Below are 24,119 nucleotides of genomic sequence, written 5' to 3'. Positions count from 1 at the left end.
AAAAAAAAAAAAAAGGTGAAGTAATTTGCCCAGGCTACATGGAAATAGAGCAGGAATATGCGCCCATGTCTGTTTGACTCTAAAGCTTAGGGTTTCTCAGTAGAAAGAGGAATAAAAGAAGGTGCTCCATAAGAATTCTTTTAATATTAAAATATTAAATAATATATACATAATTTTTATATAGGTATATACATGTATATTTGTATACAATATGCAGTAAATGTTCAATTATTTGGATTTATATTGTAATTATTTATTATTTTAAGCCTATACCTTGAGGCAATTTTGGTACAAATGCACAATTTTATACAAATCTAATGGATAAACAGTAAAACCTTCCGGGCACTAGTATATTTTCTTTTTCTTTTTTAATTGAAGTGTAGTTGATGTACAACATTAAATAATTTACAGGTGTACAGTATAGTGATTCATAATTTTTAAAGGTTAGCCTCCATTTATAGTTATTATAAAATATTGGCTATATTCCCTCTGTTGTACAATACAGTATATTATTTTCAAAACAAAACTTACCAAAGGGGATAATGCTTATCTTCACTTTTGCCAAACACAACTTCACGGAGATGTTCGTAAGTGACCATTCGACCTCCAGAGTACACTGTGCAAGACAGAGCATTGAAAGGGTGAATCTGGCCCTGTGTTTAATAAAATAAGAGGATGCTTTGACATGGCCTGGTCAACCTCTCTAGCTGTGTCTTTCTCTGACACACCCGAGGCTTTGGACACCTGGTCTTGATGGTTCTCCAAATGGGCATGCCTTTTAAAACCTCAGGCCTTCTCCTGTGTTATCTGATCTTTCTTGAATGGATTCTCCCTTTCCTGACTTGCTAACTCCTCCTATTCTTTCAAAACTCAACTCAAAGAACATGTTTTCCAAAAAGTGCCCTCTGACCTGGCCTCCAGTGTTCTAGGCTGTCATTGCACCTGCCATGCTTCTCTGATCCCCCAGAACTATCCAGGCATGTGTCTAATACGGCATTTATCATCCTGATTAGAAATTAACTTGATTTTCTTGTTCATCTTTCCATCAGACCATGAGCCTTTCAAGGCGGGTTTTGTGTCTTTTCATTACACTATATGCCCTAGTACAGAGCTTGGTACACAGCAGGCATTTTCACTCAATAAACATGCACAACTTCATTGGATAATTTATTATGTTAAGGTAATTTTTCAGTCAAGTGTCAAACATATGAAATGAATCTTAACTGTAAAACCACAGATGGTGGTCAACAAAATACAAATGAAAAGAAGGAAAACTCAAGACGATAATGGGAAGCAAGGAGAAACTATCAAAAAAAAAAAAAGAATAAAAAAGAAAAATTGTGAAAATCAGTACATGGTACTCATATAGAGAGCTTTTCTTGATATCTGAAGACGTTTAATGCAGTATTTTAAGATATTCAAAAACATACAAAGCACCAAAACAATAACAGTCTAATCACACTTCTGGACAGTTCTTGGTGAATACACTCTAACCTGCTCATCTGGGGAACTGAAGCTTTAACAACACAAAGCTGGTAAACATTAGTACTGGGCACTTTTCTGATCAAGGGTCCCTACAGATTTGAGGAATGATTATGATTAGAGAAGAAAAACGCCATACCCGTCCTATCTCCTTTTGAAGGCAAGTTTATTCTCCTGTCCACAAGCTGCAAACTCAGCAACTCCTATCTATGTGAGTGCCCCTTTGGAAGCAGAGCAGAAAAGTGTTCTCATTGGCAGCAGTGTAATTTCAACTACTTTCCTTTCAGAGTGACTAAGGACCCACATAGCTAGCCTGGGAACTGAGGAAAAAATCACCTGTGTTGCATTTACTCTATTGCCAAGGTTGGATTAGACAGTCATCCCTGTTCACTTTCAGATCAACCTGGCCTCTGACACATGGGACAGAGAGTGGTGAGGCATTGCACTCAAATATAGTTTAACTTTCACAGAATGTAAAAAAAATATTTTTAATTTTGTGTTTAAAGTTCCTCAAGTGGAAAAAAAATCAACTATTCATCTTTTTCTTTCTTAAACTTAAATAAAAAACATTTTTATTAGGAAGATCTTCAAGCATACAGAAGAGTAGAGAAAAATCATACAATTCCCTATATATCTATCATGGAGATTGATCAATTGCTAACATTTTCACCATATTTGCTTCTTTTTGTTTTGTTTTGTTTTTGCTTATTTTCAATTACATTAGAGACATCATGACATCATGACAGTTCATCCCTAAATACTTCTGTATGCATTTCTAAAACCCTAAGGCTATAATTCCTTAATAACCTTATATTCATTTATCATATTAGCAGAAGAAAACTAGCTGGCTTTTGAACACAGCTCAACAGGAAAGCAGAGGAGACAAACACAGAACTCGTGACAAACTCACCAGCTAGAATCAAGATAAATACCTATGTGTCTGTAAATGGCAGGTGTCACTCCTTGCCAGAGCTTTAGAAAGCCTTCCTCTTGGACAATCCCCAGGGCCGTGCGCACCATGCCCCTATAGGGAGCAGACTCTCTTGCACCGTCTCCCAACCGAGCAAGGGCAGCTTCTCCTTGTATCTGGAGTCGAGTTTTTGTGAGATCGAGGGGAAAGGTTGCTAACAACAACAACAAAAACAAAACGAGGGGGAAACCCATAACATTCAGAGAAACGAACAAAATTTTTTTAAAAATCACAGGACCCATATTTTAGTCAGCACAAGATGGGTGATTCTCAAATTTCAGAATACATCAGAATCAGCCAGGGAGGTTGTTAAAAATTACACATTTCCTAGCCCCACGCCTATGGAGTCTCAGTAGGTTGATGGGGTTTAGACATCAGTTGATTCTTATACACTCCCAAATTTGAGAATCACTGTCCCAGAGCAGCCCCAGAGCACCAGAAAGAAAACAAAAAGTGACAAGCCCTTGGGTTCTTTTTCAGTCAGAAATTTCAGTCCAAAACCTACTTTATCCTTAATGTTTGCCTTCCAATGTGAATAATTTCCAGTATCCATTGCCTGTGATGTGCCCTGGACTGCAACCATGATTAAGAGCCAATGTGACTTTTAGAATACTGTACTACTTATGACAGGTCCTTAATAAATGCCAGATGAAGCTGAATTCTGTCATTTCGTGGGTGATGTTTGCACGTAGATGAATCACTGACCTGATGTCTGAGAAAGAGAAGATGCAACATAGGGTTTATCGTGTCTTTTGTATCAAAGGGTGGCAGGCTCAGTATTCTTTCAATTAAGGAATACATTGAGTTGGTTTTCCAGCACTGATGAGTTTTATGCATGGCTTCCTTACAAATACCACCTGTACATGAAAACTTTTTCCCTAAAGGGAATTAGAGATAGACCTTTCACCTGGAAACAGAGTGAAGCTAACTGTCTCACATAAGGAAGATCAAGCTCATAACTTTATACACACAATGATTCAGATAAGTTCATTAACATAAGTGACATTACATAAGTCTTTTCAGTGACCACCACCTGATACAAAACCATAGCTATGCCTTTTCCAAGAGAACACAGAGATGGGGGAAGAGAATATTCAGTCTTAACCACTGGTCTTTGGAAAAGTTAATTATCTTGCTGTTAGTTTTTCTAAAACACAAGTTGTGTGCATATAGAGAATTTAAGCAATCCTCTGTTGACATATGAAAACTGAAAAGTCTTAAGATATAGGCACCTCTATATTAGCATAGGCTATGCCTCTTAAAATCATTTTGGTTTTCTTGCTCGTTACTTAAATAATGCTTCAGGTTCTGATCCTAAATCATTTTGTACTCAAAACCATCTCATATTTTGATTCCCCTTCCCCCATACAATTCTCCATGAAATTTTAACAGGAGGAATGTTCCTTTACAAAAGCCATTGGTCACAGGGGGAACATCAGGTTAAAAACAAAACAAAACAAAACAAAACCGGAAACATACCTAATCATTTAGCAATCTGCTTTTAAAATTTGTTTAAGTTAATGAATTGTATTTCAGTAAAAACAGTGAATAATAAAAATTTGCCATCAGCTTTGGGAGAAGAGAAAGAAAAAAAAACAAAGGGTCCAAAGGGCAAGAGTGGAGGGGCACTAAGGGCAAACAACAGTTCATGTTCTGGCTCTGCTGGAAATACAAAGTACACTCATTTTAGAACAGGACAAACTAACATTTACACATCCAAGCTATTCCTTTTTTAAAAATTTTTTTAAATGGGCAAGAAAATGAAAGCGTAATCTTAAAATGCACAGTGAAGGCAGGGAAAACACAGGCACTCTAGTCACAAAATTCTTGGAAGAAACACGACCTGTTCTTGCAAGGGCATCATAGTTCTGCTCTAGGTAGCCCCTTAAGTTTTCTCTGACTTGCTTATGCAGATGTAACTGTTCATCCTCTCTGCTCTTATGATACTTAATAACAGCTTCATTATAACAAGTAGCATAATGTAATTGTCTGTCTCTGCATGTCTCCCCACCAGCCTGTAAGAAGGTCAGGGCTGGGTCTTCTGAACTATATCTCTACAGTCTCCAGCACTGTCATAATAATGTTGCAATTAGCGGTTGCCTTGCCTTGGGTTTAACGTTTATATATTATTAACTTCTCAGAGTCCTGCAAGGTAAACACAGTATAGATGAGTTCCACGCAACGAGGTCAACTGGCAGATGCTGAGTGGATGCTCAGTAAGTGATGGGTAACGAACTTAAGTCCCACAGGTTGGGTTCACAACTTGGACCCACAACACAACGATATAGTGAGGCTGCGTAAGAATATAAATAACAGAGATGACCTCAATAAAGATGAAAAGTGGACTGGGTTTTAAAAAGGGCATCCTCACGAAAGAGAAAATGATCCCTATAGAGGAATGACAGCTCAGGAAGCTTCTAAAAGGACACATTCAGGCGCAATAGCACACCCGAGGGAGACGAAATTGGAAGGAAGAGACGTTCGTGACCTCCAATTCCTCCTCCTTACAAGGTTGGCCCTGCCCCCACCCTGCCACACCTGCAGGACAGGTGTGGACCAAAAGGGCTGCATCCACCCAGAAACGAAGCCACCCGCCCGGCCCCCCACCCCCGCGCGACCCCTCGACGACTCGCGGGGGAGGCCCAGGCTGGACGGCCGGGTACCTAGCTCGGCCACGGTGGCCGCGCAGCCCGACAGGAGGAACTTGCTCGCGCGGGGCCATCTCTGGGCGAGGGGCGAGAGCCTCTCCTCATCCTCCGGAGTCGACATTCAGCAGCAGCACGGGAGGACGATACGCCCCTTCTGGCCCGCGCCCCGCGCCGCGGCTGGCCTGCCACCTGGCCAGAGCGGCTCCTCCTCAACCGGCGAGCGGCGGGGCGGGGACCATTTCCCTTGCTCGGCTCCGCCAGATGGGCCCACCGAACCTGCACCCTCTCCCTAGCAGCCTCCGGCTTCAGCAGCCTAGTGGGGTGAAATCGGAAAACAACGCGAAGCCCGCGAGGCTTCTGGGAGATGTAGTCCGCGTGGCCCCGCCCCTCCTGGACCGAGTTCTCTGATTGGTCGCGGACGAGCCGCCCGCCGCGCCACCAGCCCCGGTCTCCATGGCAACAGCGCCACTGCTCTTCCTCCACCCCCTGCACCCACACCAGCAGGATCCAGCCCCTTTCTTCCTTCCCGCGTGGCCAGAACTGAAAGAAAAGTGGACGTAGGAGGGAGTGATGATGCAAAAGTTACCCAAAAATTGGGGCGGGGAAAGGAGGCTACAGTTAGGAAGGCGAACAAGCTGCAAAAGGAACCCGGAAAGTTGGGAGGTCGGGAGGGTGCCCTGTTCCGGGGGAAGGAGCAAGTACCACAGCAGCGAGACTTTTCCCTTCTCTGATTCAGGAAGGTGCTAGACAAAAACATGGAATTCATTTCCCCAACAGTGGTTATAATCTTAGGTTGTGTTGTTCTTTTATTATTTCTTCAGTGGAAGAACTTGCGTGGACCCCCGTGCATAGGGGGCTGGATTCCTTGGATTGGAGCTGGACTTGAGTTTGGAAAAACCCCTCTAGAATTTATAGAGAAAGCAAGAATCAAGGTATGTGACCTTAGCAGGTGGGGTTTCCGGAAGAGGTAATGTTTTCTTTTTTATTTTCTTTCATTGTATCTCAAGTGCAGTGTTAGAACATGGGGAACCTACCTGCTGACCACAATTAAACGATCTAGCCACTTATGAATTCCTCAACAATCAACAACTGTGTCTTATGCAAGGTTTTTCGAAAGAAATAGATTTTCATCAGTTATAAAGTACAAGCCAGCTTGTAACTGCCTTTTTGGAAGTAGAGATTAAAAGCGCTAGTTACTTCATCGTAGCTAAAAAATCCTAAGTGTATACGTATTAACTAAATGGTTGCAATAATTGGGAAGACAGAAGCGTAATACAAGTAATTTCAATTTGCTTAACAAATTCGTATCCAAATCAAGAGTTAACACCAGGCTATTGTAAAAACTGCTTGCAAATTCGGTCTTTACAAACATAGTGGACACTGTATTTTCAGCTGGTGTTGTTATTTGGTGATAACATTTTCACTGCCCACTAAGGATATTAGTAATTGTTGTTGCAGTACATATTTTTGTCTTTAAAATAGCTTTTAAATATATCTTTCAAAAATAGTACATAGGTTACTGCTACTTTTTTTCTTTATTTCAATGGACATTCTTGTGTGTATGCTCCTGTGTGTGTTTGTACTTTTTGCACTTACCTGATTGTTTCATCACAATAACTTCCTAAAAGTGAAATTGCCCAAAGGACATTAAATTGTTTATATTATTATGTTACTCTTGCAAAAGGATGTATGAATCCTTTTTCCTTTTCTTTTCCTTTTTCTTTTCCTTTGAGTGTAGGGGATTACCTTGCTCTTCATATCCTGGACCACATAAGTACCATAATTCTTGCTAGTCTGATAGATGAAAAATAATATCTTTCTTTTTTAGAAGTCTCTAACCATTCTTTATTTTTCAATACTCACACAATTTATACTCAAGATTGTATTTTTGAAGATCTTAGGGAAAAATATTATCTTTTAAAGAAATACTTCTTTGTCTCCCATAGCCTTCCTTAGGTATATGATTTTGATAAGTCTTAAGGAATGTTTCTAAAAGCTTGTCTCAGAAGGTCAAGCAAGGTCACAAAGATTATTCTGTTTTCTTCTAAAAGGTTTATAGTTTTGCATTTAACATTTAGGTCTGTGATCCACTTAGAGTTAGTTTTTTTGTAAGGTCTACATAAGGGTTGAGTTTCAATTGGACCTCTGGATGTCCAATTGTTCTAGTATAATTTCTTGAAGGACTTTCCTCATTGAGTTGCCTTTGCAGCTTTTCAAAGATTAACTGACCATATATGTGTAGATCTATGTCTAGCCTTTCTATCCTATTCCATTGATTTGTATGTCCACTCCTTTGTTAATACTGCACTGTCTTAAATAGTACAGCTTTATAGTAAATCTTTAAATCAGGTGGCAAAAGTTCATGATTTTTGGCACTGATGTGGCATTCAAGATCATTTGCATTTTAATATAAATTTTAGAGTTGGCTTGCCAACATCTATAATAAAGACTGTTAGAAGAATGTTTGGAAGTTTGTTAAGTCTATGGAAAAATTGAGGGAGAATTGACTTTTTAATGATATTATGCCTTCTAATCTGCGAATGCTGTATACCTCTCCCGTTTATTTAGCTATATAATTTCTTTTAGAAATATTCTGTAGTTTTCAGTGATGGGGTCTTGCCTGTGATTGTTAATTATTTTCTGAAATATTTTATATTCTTGAGGCTATTGTAGATACAATTGTTTTCACTTTTGTTTTCCAGTGGTATCCCTCTGGCACATAAAAGACACAATTGTTTTTGTATATTAACTTTGTATCCTGTGATCTTGCCAAATTCACTTATTAGTTCCAATAGTTACTTTGTAGATTTCTTAGGATTTTTATACATACAAAATATGTCCTACAAACAGATAAATTTATTTCCTGTTTTCTGATCTTTATGCCTTTTATTTCTTCTTTCTTGCATAAATAAAGAGGGACTTCTAATATATTGTTAAATAAAGTGGTGTGCATAGACAAGCTTGTCTTCTTCCTAATATCCAGGGAAAAGTGTTCAATGTTTCACCATTAAGTTTCTTATTATCTGTAGATTTTTTCACAGGTGCCTATTTCAGTCCTGACCTCGATCGATACTCAGAATTCACAGATGCCACCAGGGAAATAAATCATGACCTATTGTCTGTTCACTTCTACACACTTCTCTGTGGAGTTTTAGTCCATTTAGTTCTTATTGTTTCCCCAACTCTCTGATGCCTTTAAAAATATGATCTTTGTAATCTATCCCTCTTTTATCTCATCCTACACAGAAACAGAAGCATCTGCATGTTTTAAAAGCTGCAAAATATTCCCTGAATCATATTTCACTTAAACAGTCACCTAATGATTGACATGGTTTGTTTTCCATATTTTACTATTGTAAATAATGTAACAACAAATGTCATTTCTATGTGTGCAAGTAAATCTGTGGAGTAAATTATCAGATTCAAAGTGTAAATGTATTTTTTAATTTAATTTTTATTTTATATTAGAGTATAGTTAATTTACAATGTTGTGTTAGTTTCAGGTGTACAGCAAAGTGATTCAGTTATACATATGCATATATCCATTCCTTTTTAGATTCTTTTCCCATGTAGGTTATTACAGATTATTGAGAATACGTTTGTAACTTAGAGGGAAATGGGAAACTTTGTGAGTGTTTTGAGCAGAGGAGTGATGTGATGTGATTTAAATTTTAAAGGGTCATTTTGGGCAGTCTGTTAAAAACAGGAACATAAAACTAAAAGAAAGAAGATAATTCGAAGGTTTTGGCAAGAATTCAAGCTTGAGATCTTGGTGGCTTGTACCATGGTGATAGCAGTGGAAGTTTGAGAAGTGGCTGGATCTGTTTTGAAGGTGGAAGCAGTAGGATTTACTGGTGGATGGAATGTTGTGTGTGAAAGAATGAAAAGGGGCAAAGGTGGCTCCCAGAAGTTAGACTTGAGAAACTAGAACATGGACTCACTATCAAGTGAGATGATCAAGATTGCCTACAATGTGGCCCGAGGGCCTATATGTATTACCAAAAGCCACTTTCCTAATGGAAAGTTAAGAATTCTCATTTGAACAAACCTTCAACGATGAACATGACTCATCTTCTTCTAAGTATTGATTAATAAACAATACTAGGTAGGGAATATTGGGAAGCAATGTAGATGTCTGGATCACTAATGGAAGAAAATGAGACGTCACTATTTGGGGGAATCAGTGATTATTGGGCCCACAGTTGCCTGATGGCATCCAATACTATCACGTGCCATTTCATGCAGATCTGGAAATGACTGTAATCTTGAAGTACTGATGAGCCTAAATGATATTTGGAGAGATTTATAATAACTGTAATGGGATATAAAAGTACGGGTGGTTTTTCCAAAAATGTACGTGTTGGATGTGGTCTGGGAAAGTCAGTACAGCCATAGGAGGAAATGAGAATGAGACTTGGAAGGAGGAAGGTTATTATACTCACAGGTCCAAGGCGGGGGTCACTGCACGCCATGCAGGGCCACTGGGGAAAGCACCCTGTCAGGAGGCAGAAGATGGGAGCAAGAGAAAGCCCTGCCCAGAGCCTTTATTGGGGTTTGCTCAGGAAAGGCAAGACAAGGCAGGGTAAACAATTTAGGATTGACTAGTTTGAATAACTTCTGAGGGCTTTGGGCTATAAGGTTGGTCTCCGGGTGCCTAGTGCCTCGCCCTGGGATGATTTAGGGCAAGGATAATATGGGCTTGGCGTGTGAGAGTTAGATCAGGGGGTGGTTGGGGACACAGACTCAAGATGGGTTGGTTTCCCTATGAAAGGCATGCTCCTGGATGGCTGAGTCCTTTGCTCTCTCTAAAAACTGGCTAGCCCTGGGAGGGTTGTCTCTACCTAGTAGTGAGGCCACCAAAGCTGAGCATCAAGAATAAGAAAAGATAGCTAATGTAATTGGCCCTATGACAGATGGATGCCAAATAGACACCAAATCTAAGAAAGTACAATTGAAACAGTAGGTTCTTTTGAGCAGAGTCGTGGGGAAGATTGTGGTGTATTGCCTCCATTCATAATTAAAGAAAATGTTAAATTATAATCAGAGGCCAGTGAAAATAATGATATATTTTTCTCCAAATAAAGTCATGGACTCCCTAAAACCAAACCAAACTCTGCACTGGAGGATGACTGTAGGTTCCTAGGAGGGATCTGATAGAAAAGGCAAAACTGATGGTGTACGAGAGAGAAGGCGTACACATAGAACAAAGAGAGAGTGTGGAACCCATAACACAAGTGAAGGAGGGTGGGCATTTCCCAGGGGCAGGACCCTCCACCTGTGTTAACTCAAGGGGAGGCATGGAGAGCGGGTACAAATGGGTACAATTGTCTGCAAGCTCTGGTGGTGAGAAGCTGACAGTGCTCATTTTCCCAGTGAGTTCCAAAGCAGGAACACCCTCTCAGAGTGGAGAGGGTTGGGCTAGGTGAACAGGTGAGTCATTTTGGAAAGTGAGAAAGTGAGCACATTACAGAAATTTGGGGATTGCGGGACATTGTTGAGTGACTACAGACTGAAGGTGAAATCAGTCAGCAGTTTATCTTTTTCTTGAACCAAGTTCAACCATAGGTTGTTTCTAACCCTCCTGATATCTTGAAAACAGTGCTCAAATATCACGGTGTTTGATATAATTTCCAATCATTATTTCTAATTATTATTTCTACTACCAGAAAGGAAGGTACAAGCAAATAATAGCACTATCAAAAGGAAGGTTAAATATTACAACAGAATAAATTGGGATTTTTATAATTTAGATTTTGCTCAGTCAAAATTTATAATTATTATATATAATCATAATAGTTTTTATCTTGACCGTGAATTCAGCATTGGGGCTCTTGAGGAACACTGTCTTAAGCATAACCCATGGTCCAGTAACTTATTTATTAGAAATGCTTACTAATATGATCTGTATTTATGTGTTTTCTTTCAGTATGGACCGATATTTACAATCGTCGCTATGGGCACCCGAATGACCTTTGTTACTGAAGAAGAGGGAATTAATGTGTTTCTAAAATCCAAAGAAGTAAATTTTGAACTAGCAGTGCAAAATCCCGTCTATCGTACAGGTAAACAGTATTTTCAGATAGTTCATTTGAAATACAACATGGAATCCAAGAGCAGTTTTAGGTAACAATCACATCTTCACTCTGTCAAGAATGAGGCAGGCCCATTATTTTGTTCTTTAGAGTAGGGATAGAAGAGAGTATGTGATGAATTTGGCCCTTGTAGAACAAATTATTGGCAACCTAAAACATTTGGATCTCCATTAGATATGTGTAAGAGATGAGGTCACCTCACTGATGTTTACTTGGGAAAATATTGGCATCTGCAGCCTGTTGCAGCTCCCAAACTGTCACTAACTCTGCTCTGCCGCTGTGTATACAACGTTCTACAGGCTATAGCTCTTGGCTTTATCTCATGTTGCTACTCTGCTCCTTGAAAGTAGAACTGCACTGCTTAGTAAGCCCTTTACTATGGCATTTCCTGACATAGTCCACAGGGTTATTGAGGTAAGTGGGGCTCAGCTTCATATAATTGGTGCCCTTTCTTTCCCCATCCTCAGAGACTGCTGGACTGAATTTGTCAGCATGCTTCCAGTGTGACTGTCTGCCTTTCTTTCTTTCGTTTCTTTTTTTTAAAATAAATTTATTTATTTTATTTGTCTTATTTTTGGCTGTGTTGGGTCTTCGTTGCTGTGTGTGGGGTTTTCTCTAGCTGCGGTGAGTGGGGGCCATTCTTCGTTGTGGTGCACAGGCTTCTCATTGTGGTGGCTTCTCTTGTTGCGGAGCACGGGCTCTAGGCACACGGGCTCAGTAGTTGTGGCTCACGGGCTCTAGAGTGCAGGCCCAGTAGTTGTGGCACATGGGCTTAGCTGCTCTGTGGCATGTGGGATCTTCCTGGACCAGGGCTCGAACCCGTGTCACCTGCATTGGCAGGCAAACTCAACCACTGCGCCACCAGGGAAGCCCGTGTCTGCCTTTATTTCTTCCCAGGCTGCAGACATACATGCTGAGGCCATTTGTCCTCCCAAGAATGCAGAGCTGGTTCATTTTGTGCCTGGTTCTTTTCTCTGCTTTCACAATGTCTGTGCTTGCTTCTACCGTCTTTTTTCTCCTTGCTTCCCTTTTTGTATCTTTCTTAGGTTCATTTTCATATAGCTTCTTCTTATGCATTTCTTGCCATTAAGACAAAAAAGTTTGTTTTCAAGGCTGTCAGTTGATCAGTAGCATGATTATTGTTTCTTGTTGCTTGCACGAAAAATCACAACATGCTGGTTCAATGTTTTTGACTCTTTGATGCTTCTTGATATTTAGACTATGGAATTCCAGATCAAAGAAATACAAATATTTTGAAGACTCTTGATCTGTAAATTCACATATTCCTTGAGAAAAATATACCAACCTACTCACCTATCATAGGTGTATTGAAGTGATCACATTTTTTCACCTCTGCCTCCCCTGGGGACTTGCATGCTTAAATATTTCTATTTAACAGATGAAATATCTTAATATTTACTCTTGAGCCAGCTTCCCATTCCTTTCAATTATTCCCCTACCACGGAGACAATGCATGCTCAGGAAATCCACAAATTATTTTTCATTAACATACAAAATGTATCCTACATGTAATAGGATGATGAAATATAAAATTAAAAATTATTTTTTGGAAAACTTACTTTGAAGACAAAGAGGATTAAAGAAAAATATAAAGGAATAGTGTAATGAGTTTAAGAATTCATACTCTTGGGGCTTCCCTGGTGGTGCAGTGGTTGAGAGTCCGCCTGCCCACGCAGGGGACACGGGCTCGTGCCCCCGGTCTGGGAGGATCCCACATGCCGCGGAGCGGCTGGGCCCGTGAGCCGTGGCCGCTGGGCCTGCACGTCCGGAGCTTGTGCTCCGCAGCGGGAGAGGCTGAAGCAGTGAGAGGCCCGCGTACCGCAAAAAAGAAAAAAAAAAAGTCATACTCTTAGCACCCAACCAGACCAGGTGTGAGTATCATGAAAGGAGCATGAACACTAAGATAAAGGAAACAGTGGGGCTAAAGCTATTGGGGTTAGGAAAGTCCTGCTGGTGGAGGTGATATTCAAGAAGACACTTGAAGGAGAGAAGTTAGCAGAAGAAATGTATGGCTTGTAGGTGTGGGGGGCGGGGGATAGGGGTGGGAGGGTGAGATCGGTCAAGTAGAGAACATTCTAAGCAGATAGAAGAGCTCATGAAAGTGCTGAGATGTATAAAAGAGTGTGTGTTTTCAGTATACCTGGGATATATGTTTGGAGGGAGAAAGGGCTAGCAATGTGATTGTAGAGCTGCAAAGAGGGTAGAACGCCTTGTAAACTTTGTTAAGGATGGGAAGCCAATGAAAAGTTTTAAGCATGGAAATAAAATCACTAGATTTGTGTTTCCCAGAGGCTTCCTTAATCACCCCCATACAAATCATCCCCTAAAGTGAATTACCCTACGGACTTTGACTATCTCACAGTCTGTGTTGGATCTTCACCTACTTTTATTTACAGGAGGTGATTCTATGTACTAGGTGAATTTTGGCTCTAGTCTCTGCTGATCAAGGAATGGAGAGGGAGGTCTACTGACTGTTTGCTTCAAGAAGTAGGTTTCATAATTCAAAGAGTCATGTACCACAATGTTCATTGCAGCTCTGTTTACAAGAACCAGGACATGGAAGCAACCTAAGTGTCCATCGACAGATGAATGGATAAAGAAGATGTGGCACATATATACAATGGAATATTACTCAGCCATAAAAAGAAATGAAATTGAGTTATTTGTAGTGAGGTGGATGGACCTAGAGTCTGTCATACAGAGTGAAGTAAGTCAGAAAGAGAAAAACAAATACCATATGCTAACACATATATATGGAATCTATTAAAAAAAAATGGTTCTGAAGAACCTAGGGGCAGGACAGGAATAAAGACGCAGATGTAGAGAATGGACTTGAGGATGCGGGGAGAGGGAAGGGTAAGCTGGGTCGAAGTGAGAGAGTGGCATGGACATATATACACTACCAAATGTAAAATAGATAGCTAGTGGGAAGCAGCTGCATAGCACAGGGAGATCAGCTCGGTGCTTTGTGACCACCTAGAGGGGTGGGATAGGGAGGGTGCGAGGGAGACGCAAGAGGGATTGGGTATGGAGATATATGTATACGTATAGCTGATTCAATTTATTATACAGCAGAAACTAACACAACATTGTAAAGCAATTATACTCCAATAAAGATGTTAAAAAAAAAAAAGAAGTGGTTGCTTCTTTTGAAAAGTGTTTTCTCTGTTTATAGCATCAATCCCAAAGAATATCTTTTTAAAACTGCATGAGAAACTTTATATCGTGGTGAAAGGGAAAATGGGGACTTTCAACCTATATCGATTCACTGGACAACTGACTGAAGAATTACACGAACAGCTGGAGAATTTAGGCCCTCGTGGGACCATGGACCTGAACAACTTAGTGAGGTAAATAGATGCCTTATTATTTAATTTTTTTTTTTTGGAATAAAAAAAATTTGAAGCCTAAACATTGGACTTCACAAATTTTCTGGTGGATTAATGAAGTCTATCTAGGTAGGTGATTAAAAGATGCTATTAATCTTTTAAATTCTGACTAATGGGCAGTTTTCAGTTAGCCCTTCAATTTGAAGTAAGCAATTAGGCCAATAGAATCATTTTAACACGTTTATAATAATTTCTCCCTGGTCATTCCTTACAATTTTGTACGTGCTACATGGATTTTCCTCATATAATTGTCATGCATCCAATTTTGATAAAACATTCAGTGCAATTTGTGATCATTAGAAGAAGAGGACATTGAGAGGAGAGGGAAGAGGATAGAATCAGAAAGTAGATGACAAGGGTCCAGGAGATGTCTGTGAGACTTGACAAGGTGGCTGAGGGAAAGCCACCATGAGCCTCGGGACTGAGCCCAGATCCTCTGAGAGGGGAGGTACTGAGAGGCAAGTGAGACAGGAGAGGACAGTGGGGGGAACCACGTAGCACTCAGCCATGTTCTGGAGCTTTCTGGCAAATGTAAGGGCTTAGCAGGGAGCTGTGAGAAGAATTCCCTGCACGTGCAGGATGATTTGGTAAATCGAAGTTACCCATGAGGCACTTTTCCATGTCAGTGGGATGCTGGAGGCATGACCAACTATCCAGACTCAAAAACACAGCAACATCGAATAGTTTGTTAGGGTTCCAGAAAGAGAGAGGAAAAGTAAAAACAAAAACAAGCAACCAATCAACCAAACTTTTAACATGCCCAATATCTACAACAAAACAAAGCAAATTCTTGAATGACTTTGAAACTTTGAGGGAAAGGAGATCCTGAGAAATTTCTGTGAGGAAATGATGGTGAATAAAAATGGAATAAACAATATTTAGTGTTACTAATCTGGGGCATATTAACAATCTCTGATATTCCCTTATTTAAGGACCCCGCAGAAATAATTTTATTCACCTGAGGGAAAACTTGCTGATGATAGATACTATATTTCAGTCTTTCAGTATAGTTCAAAGTTATAGGATCCTGGGAGATACTAGGAATTTGGTGACTAATATTGCCCTTGATTCTTTGTTTGGTTATTTTTGGCTGCTGTCTAAAGGTACGAACTGTATCTCAGTTATTGTTATTATTTGCTAAATAAATGCTTGTTGAAATCATATTGAATCGATCTCTCTCTGTGTGTCATCTCACATTTGTCAGGATTTAACAATACTTGCTTAGAAAGCATTTGAAAATCTTCAGATAAATAAGACCACAATTTCAGTTACCCCTAAGTTATCTTGAGCACAGAAAGCAAATATTAAAACCTCTTAAGAATGACTTCCCCCCCACAAAAAAAAATATATCACGTATGATTGTCTACCCCTAATATATAGCTATTCAATAATGCCTTCTTTTGTAACCTATGCCTTTCTTCTGTGGTCATTGGCTCTGATGTTTTATGTGTTTCTATCTTTGTAGGCATCTCCTTTACCCAGTCACAGTGAACGTGCTCTTTAAAAAAGGTCTGTTTCCCACAAATGAGAGGAAAATCAGGGAGTTCCATCAGCACTTTCAAGCTTATGATGAAGGTTTCGAATATGGGTCCCAGTTGCCAGAATGTCTCCTCAGGTAGAGTGTTGTTTTCTATGTTAATTCCCCGATCAAGCTCTTCTCAGCTGTTCATACAATTCTCTCCTTTCTTTGTTCTAAGTAGCTATAACAGCAGTTTAAGTGGAAGAGAGAGAAGCTATTTCTTATGACCAGTTTGGGTGTTGTGTGTGTGTGTGTGTGTGTGTGTGAACTGAGGGAGGAACTGAAGAAGAGAGATGGATTATTTCCTTTTATTCTCATTTTGAGGAAAAAAACAAGAAGGAGAGGGGAGAATATGAGAATGAAATGAAGAATCTATTTTGAGGCCTTTTATGCCATTTACAACTTATTATTATCACAGTCATTGCTACATCATCAAGTGTGACCCGTGTCAGAATCCGACGTCCTTATTCTCCCTGAGGCAGAAGTAGGTGTGGTCAAATGTATTTCTCACAGTTGGCTCAGATAAAAGTTTATAAAATGGTTTGATTGCAAAGTAACACATGATTTTTTAGTTTCTTGGCAGTTGGTCTGAAATGATGACTGGTCAGAAAAGATTAAAAAGCTTTTAGTCAGTTTGCTTTACCTCACTTAACCCAGCAGCGGGTCCCTGTGCTAGATTTTGATCCTGCTGTGACTGACAACAGCCAGAGCAAACTTAGACCAAGCAAATCATGAGCCCTGTTTTCTCTCTCTCTCTCTTTTTTTTTTCAATAAATTTACTTATTTATCTTTGGCTGTGTTGGGTCGTCGTTGCTGTGCATGGACTTTCTCTAGTTGCGGTGAGCAGGGGCTACTCTTTGTTGGGGTGTGTGGGCTTATTGCAGTGGATTCTCTTGTTGCGGAGCATGGGCTGTAGGCACGCAGGCTTCAGTAGTTGTGGCACGTGGGCTCAGTAGTTGTGGCACACGGGCTTAGTTGCTCCGAGGCATGTGGGATCTTCCCAGGCCAGGGCTCGAACCCATGTCCCCTGCATTGACAGGCGGTTCCTTAACTGCTGCGCCACCAGGGAAGTCCCCGAGCCGTGTTTTCTTATTCAATGCCGGCCCTTTTGGAATGCAAATGTTTATTTGCAAAAGATACTAAAATGTGGCTGCCTTGCCCCCTCAATTTTCCTTGTGGACTAATAAGTCTGAAGGTAGACTTCTCATGAAGTTCCAGCTGAAAATGAAGAAGACATTTGGAGAAATAATTAAAATTCCATAGACATAGTCCCTTTTCTGCTGTGACCTGTTACTCCTAGAGTGCTTTCAAATTAATTTATCCACATATTTTTTCTCACCTAGAAACTGGTCAAAATCCAAAAAGTGGCTTCTAGCACTTTTTGAGAAAAACATTCCAGATATAAAAACATGCAAATCTGCAAAAGATAATTCCCCGGTAAGTGTTCCTCCTTAGCTTTTTTTGCTAAAATACCTGAGATGAAAACAGTCATAAACTACGATTGTTAAAAAAATATTTTTGCTAAAAATCATGAGATGTGTTACATACGTACCATTTTTGTGCCAACCACTGTGTTGGATGTTTACATACGATATTTTATTATTGCATCCTCACAGCAGTGAGGGAGATATTAACCCTATTTTACATAAGAAAAAACTGAGGCTACAGACAACAAAGTAACACAACAGTCTGAGGGTTTTTTTAATGATTTATCAATTATACAGTTGGTTGTGTCAACAGTCACAGGTGGGAGTTATGGCAAATTAAACAAAGATAAGAACGCTCCACAAAGTTGACTTTTTTCTTGAGGCCACCACGGCTAATTGTTTCTCTCTTCAAATGCAACCAGGTAGTGTGGTATAATTTAAAAAGCAACGCACTGGGAGTCACTGTCCTAAGTGTCCTAGATCTGTGGTTCTCTACACATGGTCCCTAGACCAATGGTACCAACGTCGCCTGGGAAACCACTCAGGGCAAAACGCTGGGAGCCCAGCCATCTGGGATTTTATACACCTTCCAGATGGTTCTGATGATTGCTAATGAATGGTTCTCAGCCGTGTCCGCTCATTAGAATCTCTGAAAGCTTTTGAAAACTACCTGATTCTCCAGACTCACCGTCTGGAGATTCCTTTTGGCCTGGACTGCCTGGGCTCAAATCCAGTCACCATTGTGTGACCTTGGGCGTGGTACCTAACCTCTTGGCCTCAGTTTTGTGACCTTGGGCATGGTACCTAACCTCTTGGCCTCAGTTTTGTCATTCAGTGAGTTAATGTTTGTAAAGCACTTGAAACATAGTAAAGACCATGTAAGAGTTTATCATTGTTATCACGGAAGAAATCATTTCATATCTTTTAGCATTGAAAGATGATATCAAACATTTTTGTTTGTTTGCGTTTAGTTATGATAGCAAGTGTTATCACAAACAACTCTGCTTAACACTGGAGAGGAAGATCACCTTAGAAAAAAAGGAATGTGCGAATGTTTGGGGGTCTCCCTCTGGAATAAAGGGAATAGAAAGCTAGACTGGAATGCCCTTCGCTGACAAACTATGTTTCAGCTAAAGAATGTATTTTATAAATGGATCCAGACAAACACATTTTTGTTTGCATTACTTTCCAGGATTTAGAGGTAAAGCCGTGTGTGTATAAAAGCTGTACCCAAATAGATCTGTAATCTATGAGCCTAGAAAACAGGGGTTTTAATGCCCCAATTACAACTCCCCGCTGACAATACTTCTAGAATAGCATTTATTTTTCTTACTCTGAAGAAATGAGGCACTTTAATCATAGGTACTCGAACTCCCGCTTTGAATGACGACAAATTTTGACCTATGCTGACGCTAATTCAATGTTTATGACCGGGATAGAATTCAGTTTGAACACTCATGAGCTGCGTAACTTCGTTTTTTAAAAAATGTTTTGTTTCTGTTTTCCTGCTGCAGTGTTCACACAGAGTTTAAGTTTTTATACCCACAATTTTTTAAAAATGCAGGCTAAGAAGAAAATAAAAGATTCTGTTGTCTTTTACTACATAAGTCGATTTCAATGTCCTAGTTAAGCAAAGGACTGGAAGAAGTGTTTTGGTTTTTTGTTTTTTAAATATTATACACACATTTTGTCACATCATAACTTTATCACGTTTCAACATGAGTGACTTCTCCCATGTTATTCTAGATATAAATTAAACTAGTATTTCCATTTACAATTAAGACTGCACCACAGAATAACATATCAAAAGAATGAAATACATCTATAGGATTTTTCATGAAATATAAACTTTGTACCATAACAACTTGCATTGTAAGTCTGATAGAAACCAGGAGTAAATGAAAATTATACTTAAATTATTTTCAAATCTGCTAATCCATTATTACAGAAACAGTAACAATAAGACATCACTAACACTTATGGGGTACTTACTCTGTGCCAGGTGTAGCGTTAACACATTTCACAAATTCACTGCTCATTTCTTTTTCACAACAACTTTAGTACCTGGGAAACTGGGGATTATTAAAACCAGAAAGCTGGGGATCAGAGGGGTTAATCACTTTTGAAACACTACATGCCTCTGTAAGTAACAGCAACAGCCTCTTGTCATGTATTTTCTTTGAGAGTGATGTAACAGGTATTTTCTGTGTTGTAGGATCTGAAGAAAAACCACTGCATTCTGGTGCAGTGCAGTTCTCTGAGTCCCTAACCCATGAGAGTTAAGGACTGTGTCTCTAAGGGGCAGCATAGCCTAGTAGCTAAGATTGTGGGCACTGGAGCCAGGGCCAGCCTCACAGGATTTGAATCCCAGCTCAACCATTGACAAGCTGTATGTCACTAGCAAAGTTCCCTAACCTTATCGTGCTTCCATTTCCTCAAATGTAAAATGGTGACAATAACAGATCTGCTCCTTGGAGCTGGGGTGAGGAACGAATGCTTAAATACTTGTGAAGCCCTTAAACAGTACTTGCCTTCCAGAGCAGTGACTAGACTTTAGCTACCATTATTCCTATTACCTAACTTGAATTACTTAAGGTTCGAAGTGCACAAGTAACTTAATGAAAATGTTATAATGTCTGAATTTGTTCCTCGTGATGGGGATGACCATTGGCAAAGGCAAATCTGGGAAGCCTTCCAAGTAAGGAAATGCTTTCATGGAATTTGTGTGATGACTTGAGAGCAGCCATAGTAGGTGACCTTGGAGAGGCCCTGATCTGACCTGGCACCGTCCATGTCAAACGTCAGTTCTCTGCATGGTTTTAGAGTATTGCAATATTTATCATATACTGGTTTGGCAATTCCCTTACCCATGATATGTAGGCTGAGAATTTGCATAGCACATGGGGGTAGGGTTTTCTCCTGAATGCTCCAGAGATCTGTGTTTCTGTGTTGTTTGCATTTTCCTAAGAGCAGATGTTTATTAAAAAAAATAAATAAAAGAATAAAAAAATTTAAAGATAACATTCATCAAAATGGTAATGTGTACTAAGTTTTGTTTTAAGTACTTTATATGAAGTAACTCATTTAATTCTCACAACAATCCTGTGAGGTAGGGTCCATATTATGACCATTTTACAGATGAGGAAATTGAGACACAGAGAGCTTAAAGTACTTGCCCAAGGTTACCCAGCTATTGAAACCAGGTTCCCGTTCCACATGTAAGGATCTTGGAAGTTGCCACTTCATCCTCACACCAAGTAAAAAGCTTAACAGACAAAAATCAACAGTTCTTCTTGAAAGAGAGGACACAGAGCAACCTGCTGCCCCCAAGACTAGAGACCAACAGGCAAATACAGGGAGTTGACATTTCCCAGAGCACAGACCTGAGAGTGGAGACTGCCGTGGGGCCGGGGTAGGAAAACTCAAGCTGTAATTAATGAATTGCTAGAGGCTCAGTGCAGACAATTCTCAGAGTTCAAAACTCCAGGGGACCTGGGACCTGGCCATAGAGGGGCCTCCACAATACTATGAAACTTACCTCCAGGAGGTGGACCAGTGAAAAATCCCCTAGGGCTTCTGACAGGGGAAGGGGGAAAAGATCAAGTTTGAAATATGCCAGAGCACTCTGTTCTTAACCAGGCCTGCCCTCCGGGGAAAACAGTTAAACAGAACTTAACCTGCTGGAGGATTATCAGAGCCTAACTGACCTGGGGAAGAGGAGTGTCCAATTGCAGCCACCTCTAGCCATCCTGTCCCACCTAAGGAGGAAGAATAAGACTGAGAAACGCTTGTGAATTTTGCAGTCCAGAGGCACAGGCTCATGAAAAGACAGAGATCTAATCATAAGACTTGAATGCTTCCCCTCCCCTGACACCTAACCACCACATTACTGAAGACCTATTTATCACCATTCCTTTTACCCAGCACATGTCTAGCCATCAAGAAAAATTACAAGGCAAAAAGAAACCTCCACAATTTGAAGAGACAAAGCAAGCATCAGAACCATTCATGGCCGGGATGTTAGAATTAACAGATTGGGACTTTTAAAAAATATATGATTAATATGCTAATGACTCTAAATGATAAAGTAGGCAGCATGCAAAAACAGATGGACAATGTAAGCAGAGAGATGGAAATCCTAGGAAAGAACCAAAATGAAATGCTAGATAGAGATTAAAAAAAACCAAGTGACAGAAATGAAGAAAGCCTTTCATGGACTTATTAATAGACTGGACACAGCTGAAGAAAGAATCTCTGAGCTAGAGGAGATTCAGTCCTTGAAAACCAAAAAGCAAAGAGAACGAAGACATAAAAAACAAAAATAGAACAGAATATTCAAGGACTGGGAAAACTACCGAAGATGTAACATTCATGGAATGGGTGTACCAGAAAAAGAAGAAAGAGAGATGGGAACAGGAGAAATACTTGACACAATAATGACTGAGAATTTCTCCCAAATTAATGTCAGACACCAAACCACAGATCTTGGAAGCTCAGAGAACACCAATCAAGTAAACACCAAAAAAACTACACCTCAGCATATCATTTTTAAATTACAGAAAATCAAAGATTTTAAAAATCCTGAAAGAAGCCAGAGGGAGAAAAACAAACAAAAAAACAAAGAAAAAACCCACTATACCTATAGAAGAACAAAGATATGAATTACATCTGACTTGTCCTCAGAAATCATGCAAGCAAGAAGAGAGTGGAGTGAAATATTTAGTGTTGAGAGAGGAAAAAACATCAACCTAGGGCACTGTACTCTGTGAAATTATCCTTCAGAAGTGAAGGAGAAATAGAATCTTCTTCAGACAAACAAAAATTGAGGGAATTTTGTTGCCAGTAGACCTGCCTTATAAGAAATGCTAAAAGAAGTTATTCAGAGAGAAGGAAAATGATAGAGGTCAGAAACTCAGACCTCCATAAAGAAAGAAAGAGCACCAAAGAAGGAATAAGTAAAGGTGAAAAAGAAACTTATTTTTTCTATTCTTAATTGATCTAACAGTTCAAATTGATATCAACTTGATAACAGTTTATTCAGATAATAAAATAGCAACAGTATATTCAATTTTATATGCTTATATGTACATTATATGTATATACATGTGTGTATGTGTACTTATGTGTGCTTATGTATAAGTGAAATGAATGATGGAAATGATACAGGGACAGGAGGGAAGAATTAGGATTATTTTGTTACTAGAAGGTACTTACACTACCTGTGAAGTGGTACAGTATTATTTTAAAATGGACTTGGATTAGTTGTAAATGTATATTACAGACTCTAGGGCAACCACTAGTAAAAATTAAAATTGAAGTATAGCTTGATATGCTAAGAAAGGAGAGAAAATGGAATCATATAAAATGCTCAATTAAAATCACAAAAGGCAGGAACACGGTGGAATACAAAAATAAGAACAAAGAATAAGGGCAGCAAATAGAATACAGTAACAAATATGGTAGATACTAATCCTGCTATATCATTAATCACTTTGAATGTCAGTGGCCTAAATGCATGAATTAAAAGACAGAGATTGTCACAGTGGATCTAAAAACATAACCCAACTATATGTTGTCTACAAGAAACCCACTTTAAATATAAGGACACTTTATACTTAATATAGATTAAAAGTAAACAGATGTAGAAAAACATACCATGCTAACACCAATCAAAAGAAAGCAGGAGGAGCTATATTACTTTCAGACAGAGCAGACTTCAAAGGAAGGAAACTTATTAGGCATAATGAAGGACATTACATAATGACAATGAGGTCAGTCCTCCAAGAAGACTTAACAATTCTTAATGTGTATGTACCTAGCAACAGAGTGTCAAACTACATGAGACAAAAGCTGATGGAACTTCAAACAGAAATAGATGAATCTACTGTCACAGTTGGAGACTTCAACACCTCTCCCTCAGAAATGGACACATCCAACAGACAGAAATCAATAAGGACATAATTGAACTCAACACCACCATCAATCAACTGGATATAATTAATTAAGACTACTTAATCCAACAACGGCAGAATACATATTTTTTTCTCAAGCTTATATGGAATATTCACCAAAATAAACCACATTCTGGGCCATTCAACACACCTTAACAAATTTATAAGAATAGAAATCATATAATGTCTCTTCTCAGACCACAGTGGCATTAAACTAGAAATCAGTAACAGAAAGATAACTGGAAAATCCCAAAATACATGGAGATTAAACAACACATTTCTAAATAACACATGGATCAAAGAAGAATTCTCATGAGAAATTAAAATATGTTGAAACAAACTAAAATGAAAAAACAACCTATCAAAATTGTGGGAGGTAGTGAAAGCAATGCTTAGAAGGAAATTTATAGCTGGAGGTTGAAGCAATCACCAGTGGCCAATGATTTAATCAATCATACCTATGTATGAAGCTTTCATAAAAACCCAAAAGGACGGGGTTCAGAGAGCTTCTATGTTGATGAACACTTGGAGATTTGGGGAGAGTGGCATGCTTCAAGCAAGCACAAAAGTTCCTTGACCTTTACCCCTACCTTGCCCTACACATCTCTTCCAGCTACATG

The 24,119-nt window shown here is 39.4% G+C and overlaps 2 protein-coding genes across 4 annotated transcripts in view; one reads left to right on the top strand and one right to left on the bottom strand.

Annotated features, from left to right (window-relative positions):
* SLC25A27 (solute carrier family 25 member 27) overlaps positions 1-5,420 on the bottom strand; it is a 25,742-nt gene extending 20,322 nt beyond the window's left edge. Inside the window, exons 1-3 of one of the 2 annotated variants that reach the window (XM_007451901.1) lie at positions 5,116-5,420; positions 2,415-2,606; positions 532-616 (exon numbers count right to left, since the gene is read on the bottom strand). In XM_007451901.1, the coding sequence (XP_007451963.1) occupies positions 532-616; positions 2,415-2,606; positions 5,116-5,221 (383 nt within the window). In that variant the 5' untranslated portion in view covers positions 5,222-5,420. The remainder of the gene's footprint in view (positions 1-531; positions 617-2,414; positions 2,607-5,115) is intronic. The other variant, XM_007451900.1, reaches the window with a different exon arrangement.
* A 313-nt stretch (positions 5,421-5,733) lies between these two features.
* Positions 5,734-24,119, top strand: part of CYP39A1 (cytochrome P450 family 39 subfamily A member 1) — a 79,678-nt gene continuing 61,292 nt past the window's right edge. The window contains exons 1-5 of one of the 2 annotated variants that reach the window (XM_007451899.1): positions 5,734-6,032; positions 11,027-11,162; positions 14,449-14,563; positions 16,068-16,217; positions 17,465-17,558. In XM_007451899.1, coding sequence (XP_007451961.1) covers positions 5,856-6,032; positions 11,027-11,162; positions 14,449-14,563; positions 16,068-16,217; positions 17,465-17,558 — 672 coding nt within the window. In that variant the 5' untranslated portion in view covers positions 5,734-5,855. Of the gene's footprint in view, positions 6,033-11,026; positions 11,163-14,388; positions 14,564-16,067; positions 16,218-17,464; positions 17,559-24,119 lie in introns of both variants that reach the window. The other variant, XM_007451898.1, reaches the window with a different exon arrangement.

The sequence above is a fragment of the Lipotes vexillifer genome, unplaced genomic scaffold (genome assembly GCF_000442215.2).
Source record: "Lipotes vexillifer unplaced genomic scaffold, Lipotes_vexillifer_v1.1 scaffold147, whole genome shotgun sequence".
Lineage (NCBI taxonomy): Eukaryota > Metazoa > Chordata > Mammalia > Artiodactyla > Lipotidae > Lipotes > Lipotes vexillifer.
Note: the sequence above shows the minus strand (reverse complement) of the source record. Positions and strands in the feature narration are given on the sequence as shown.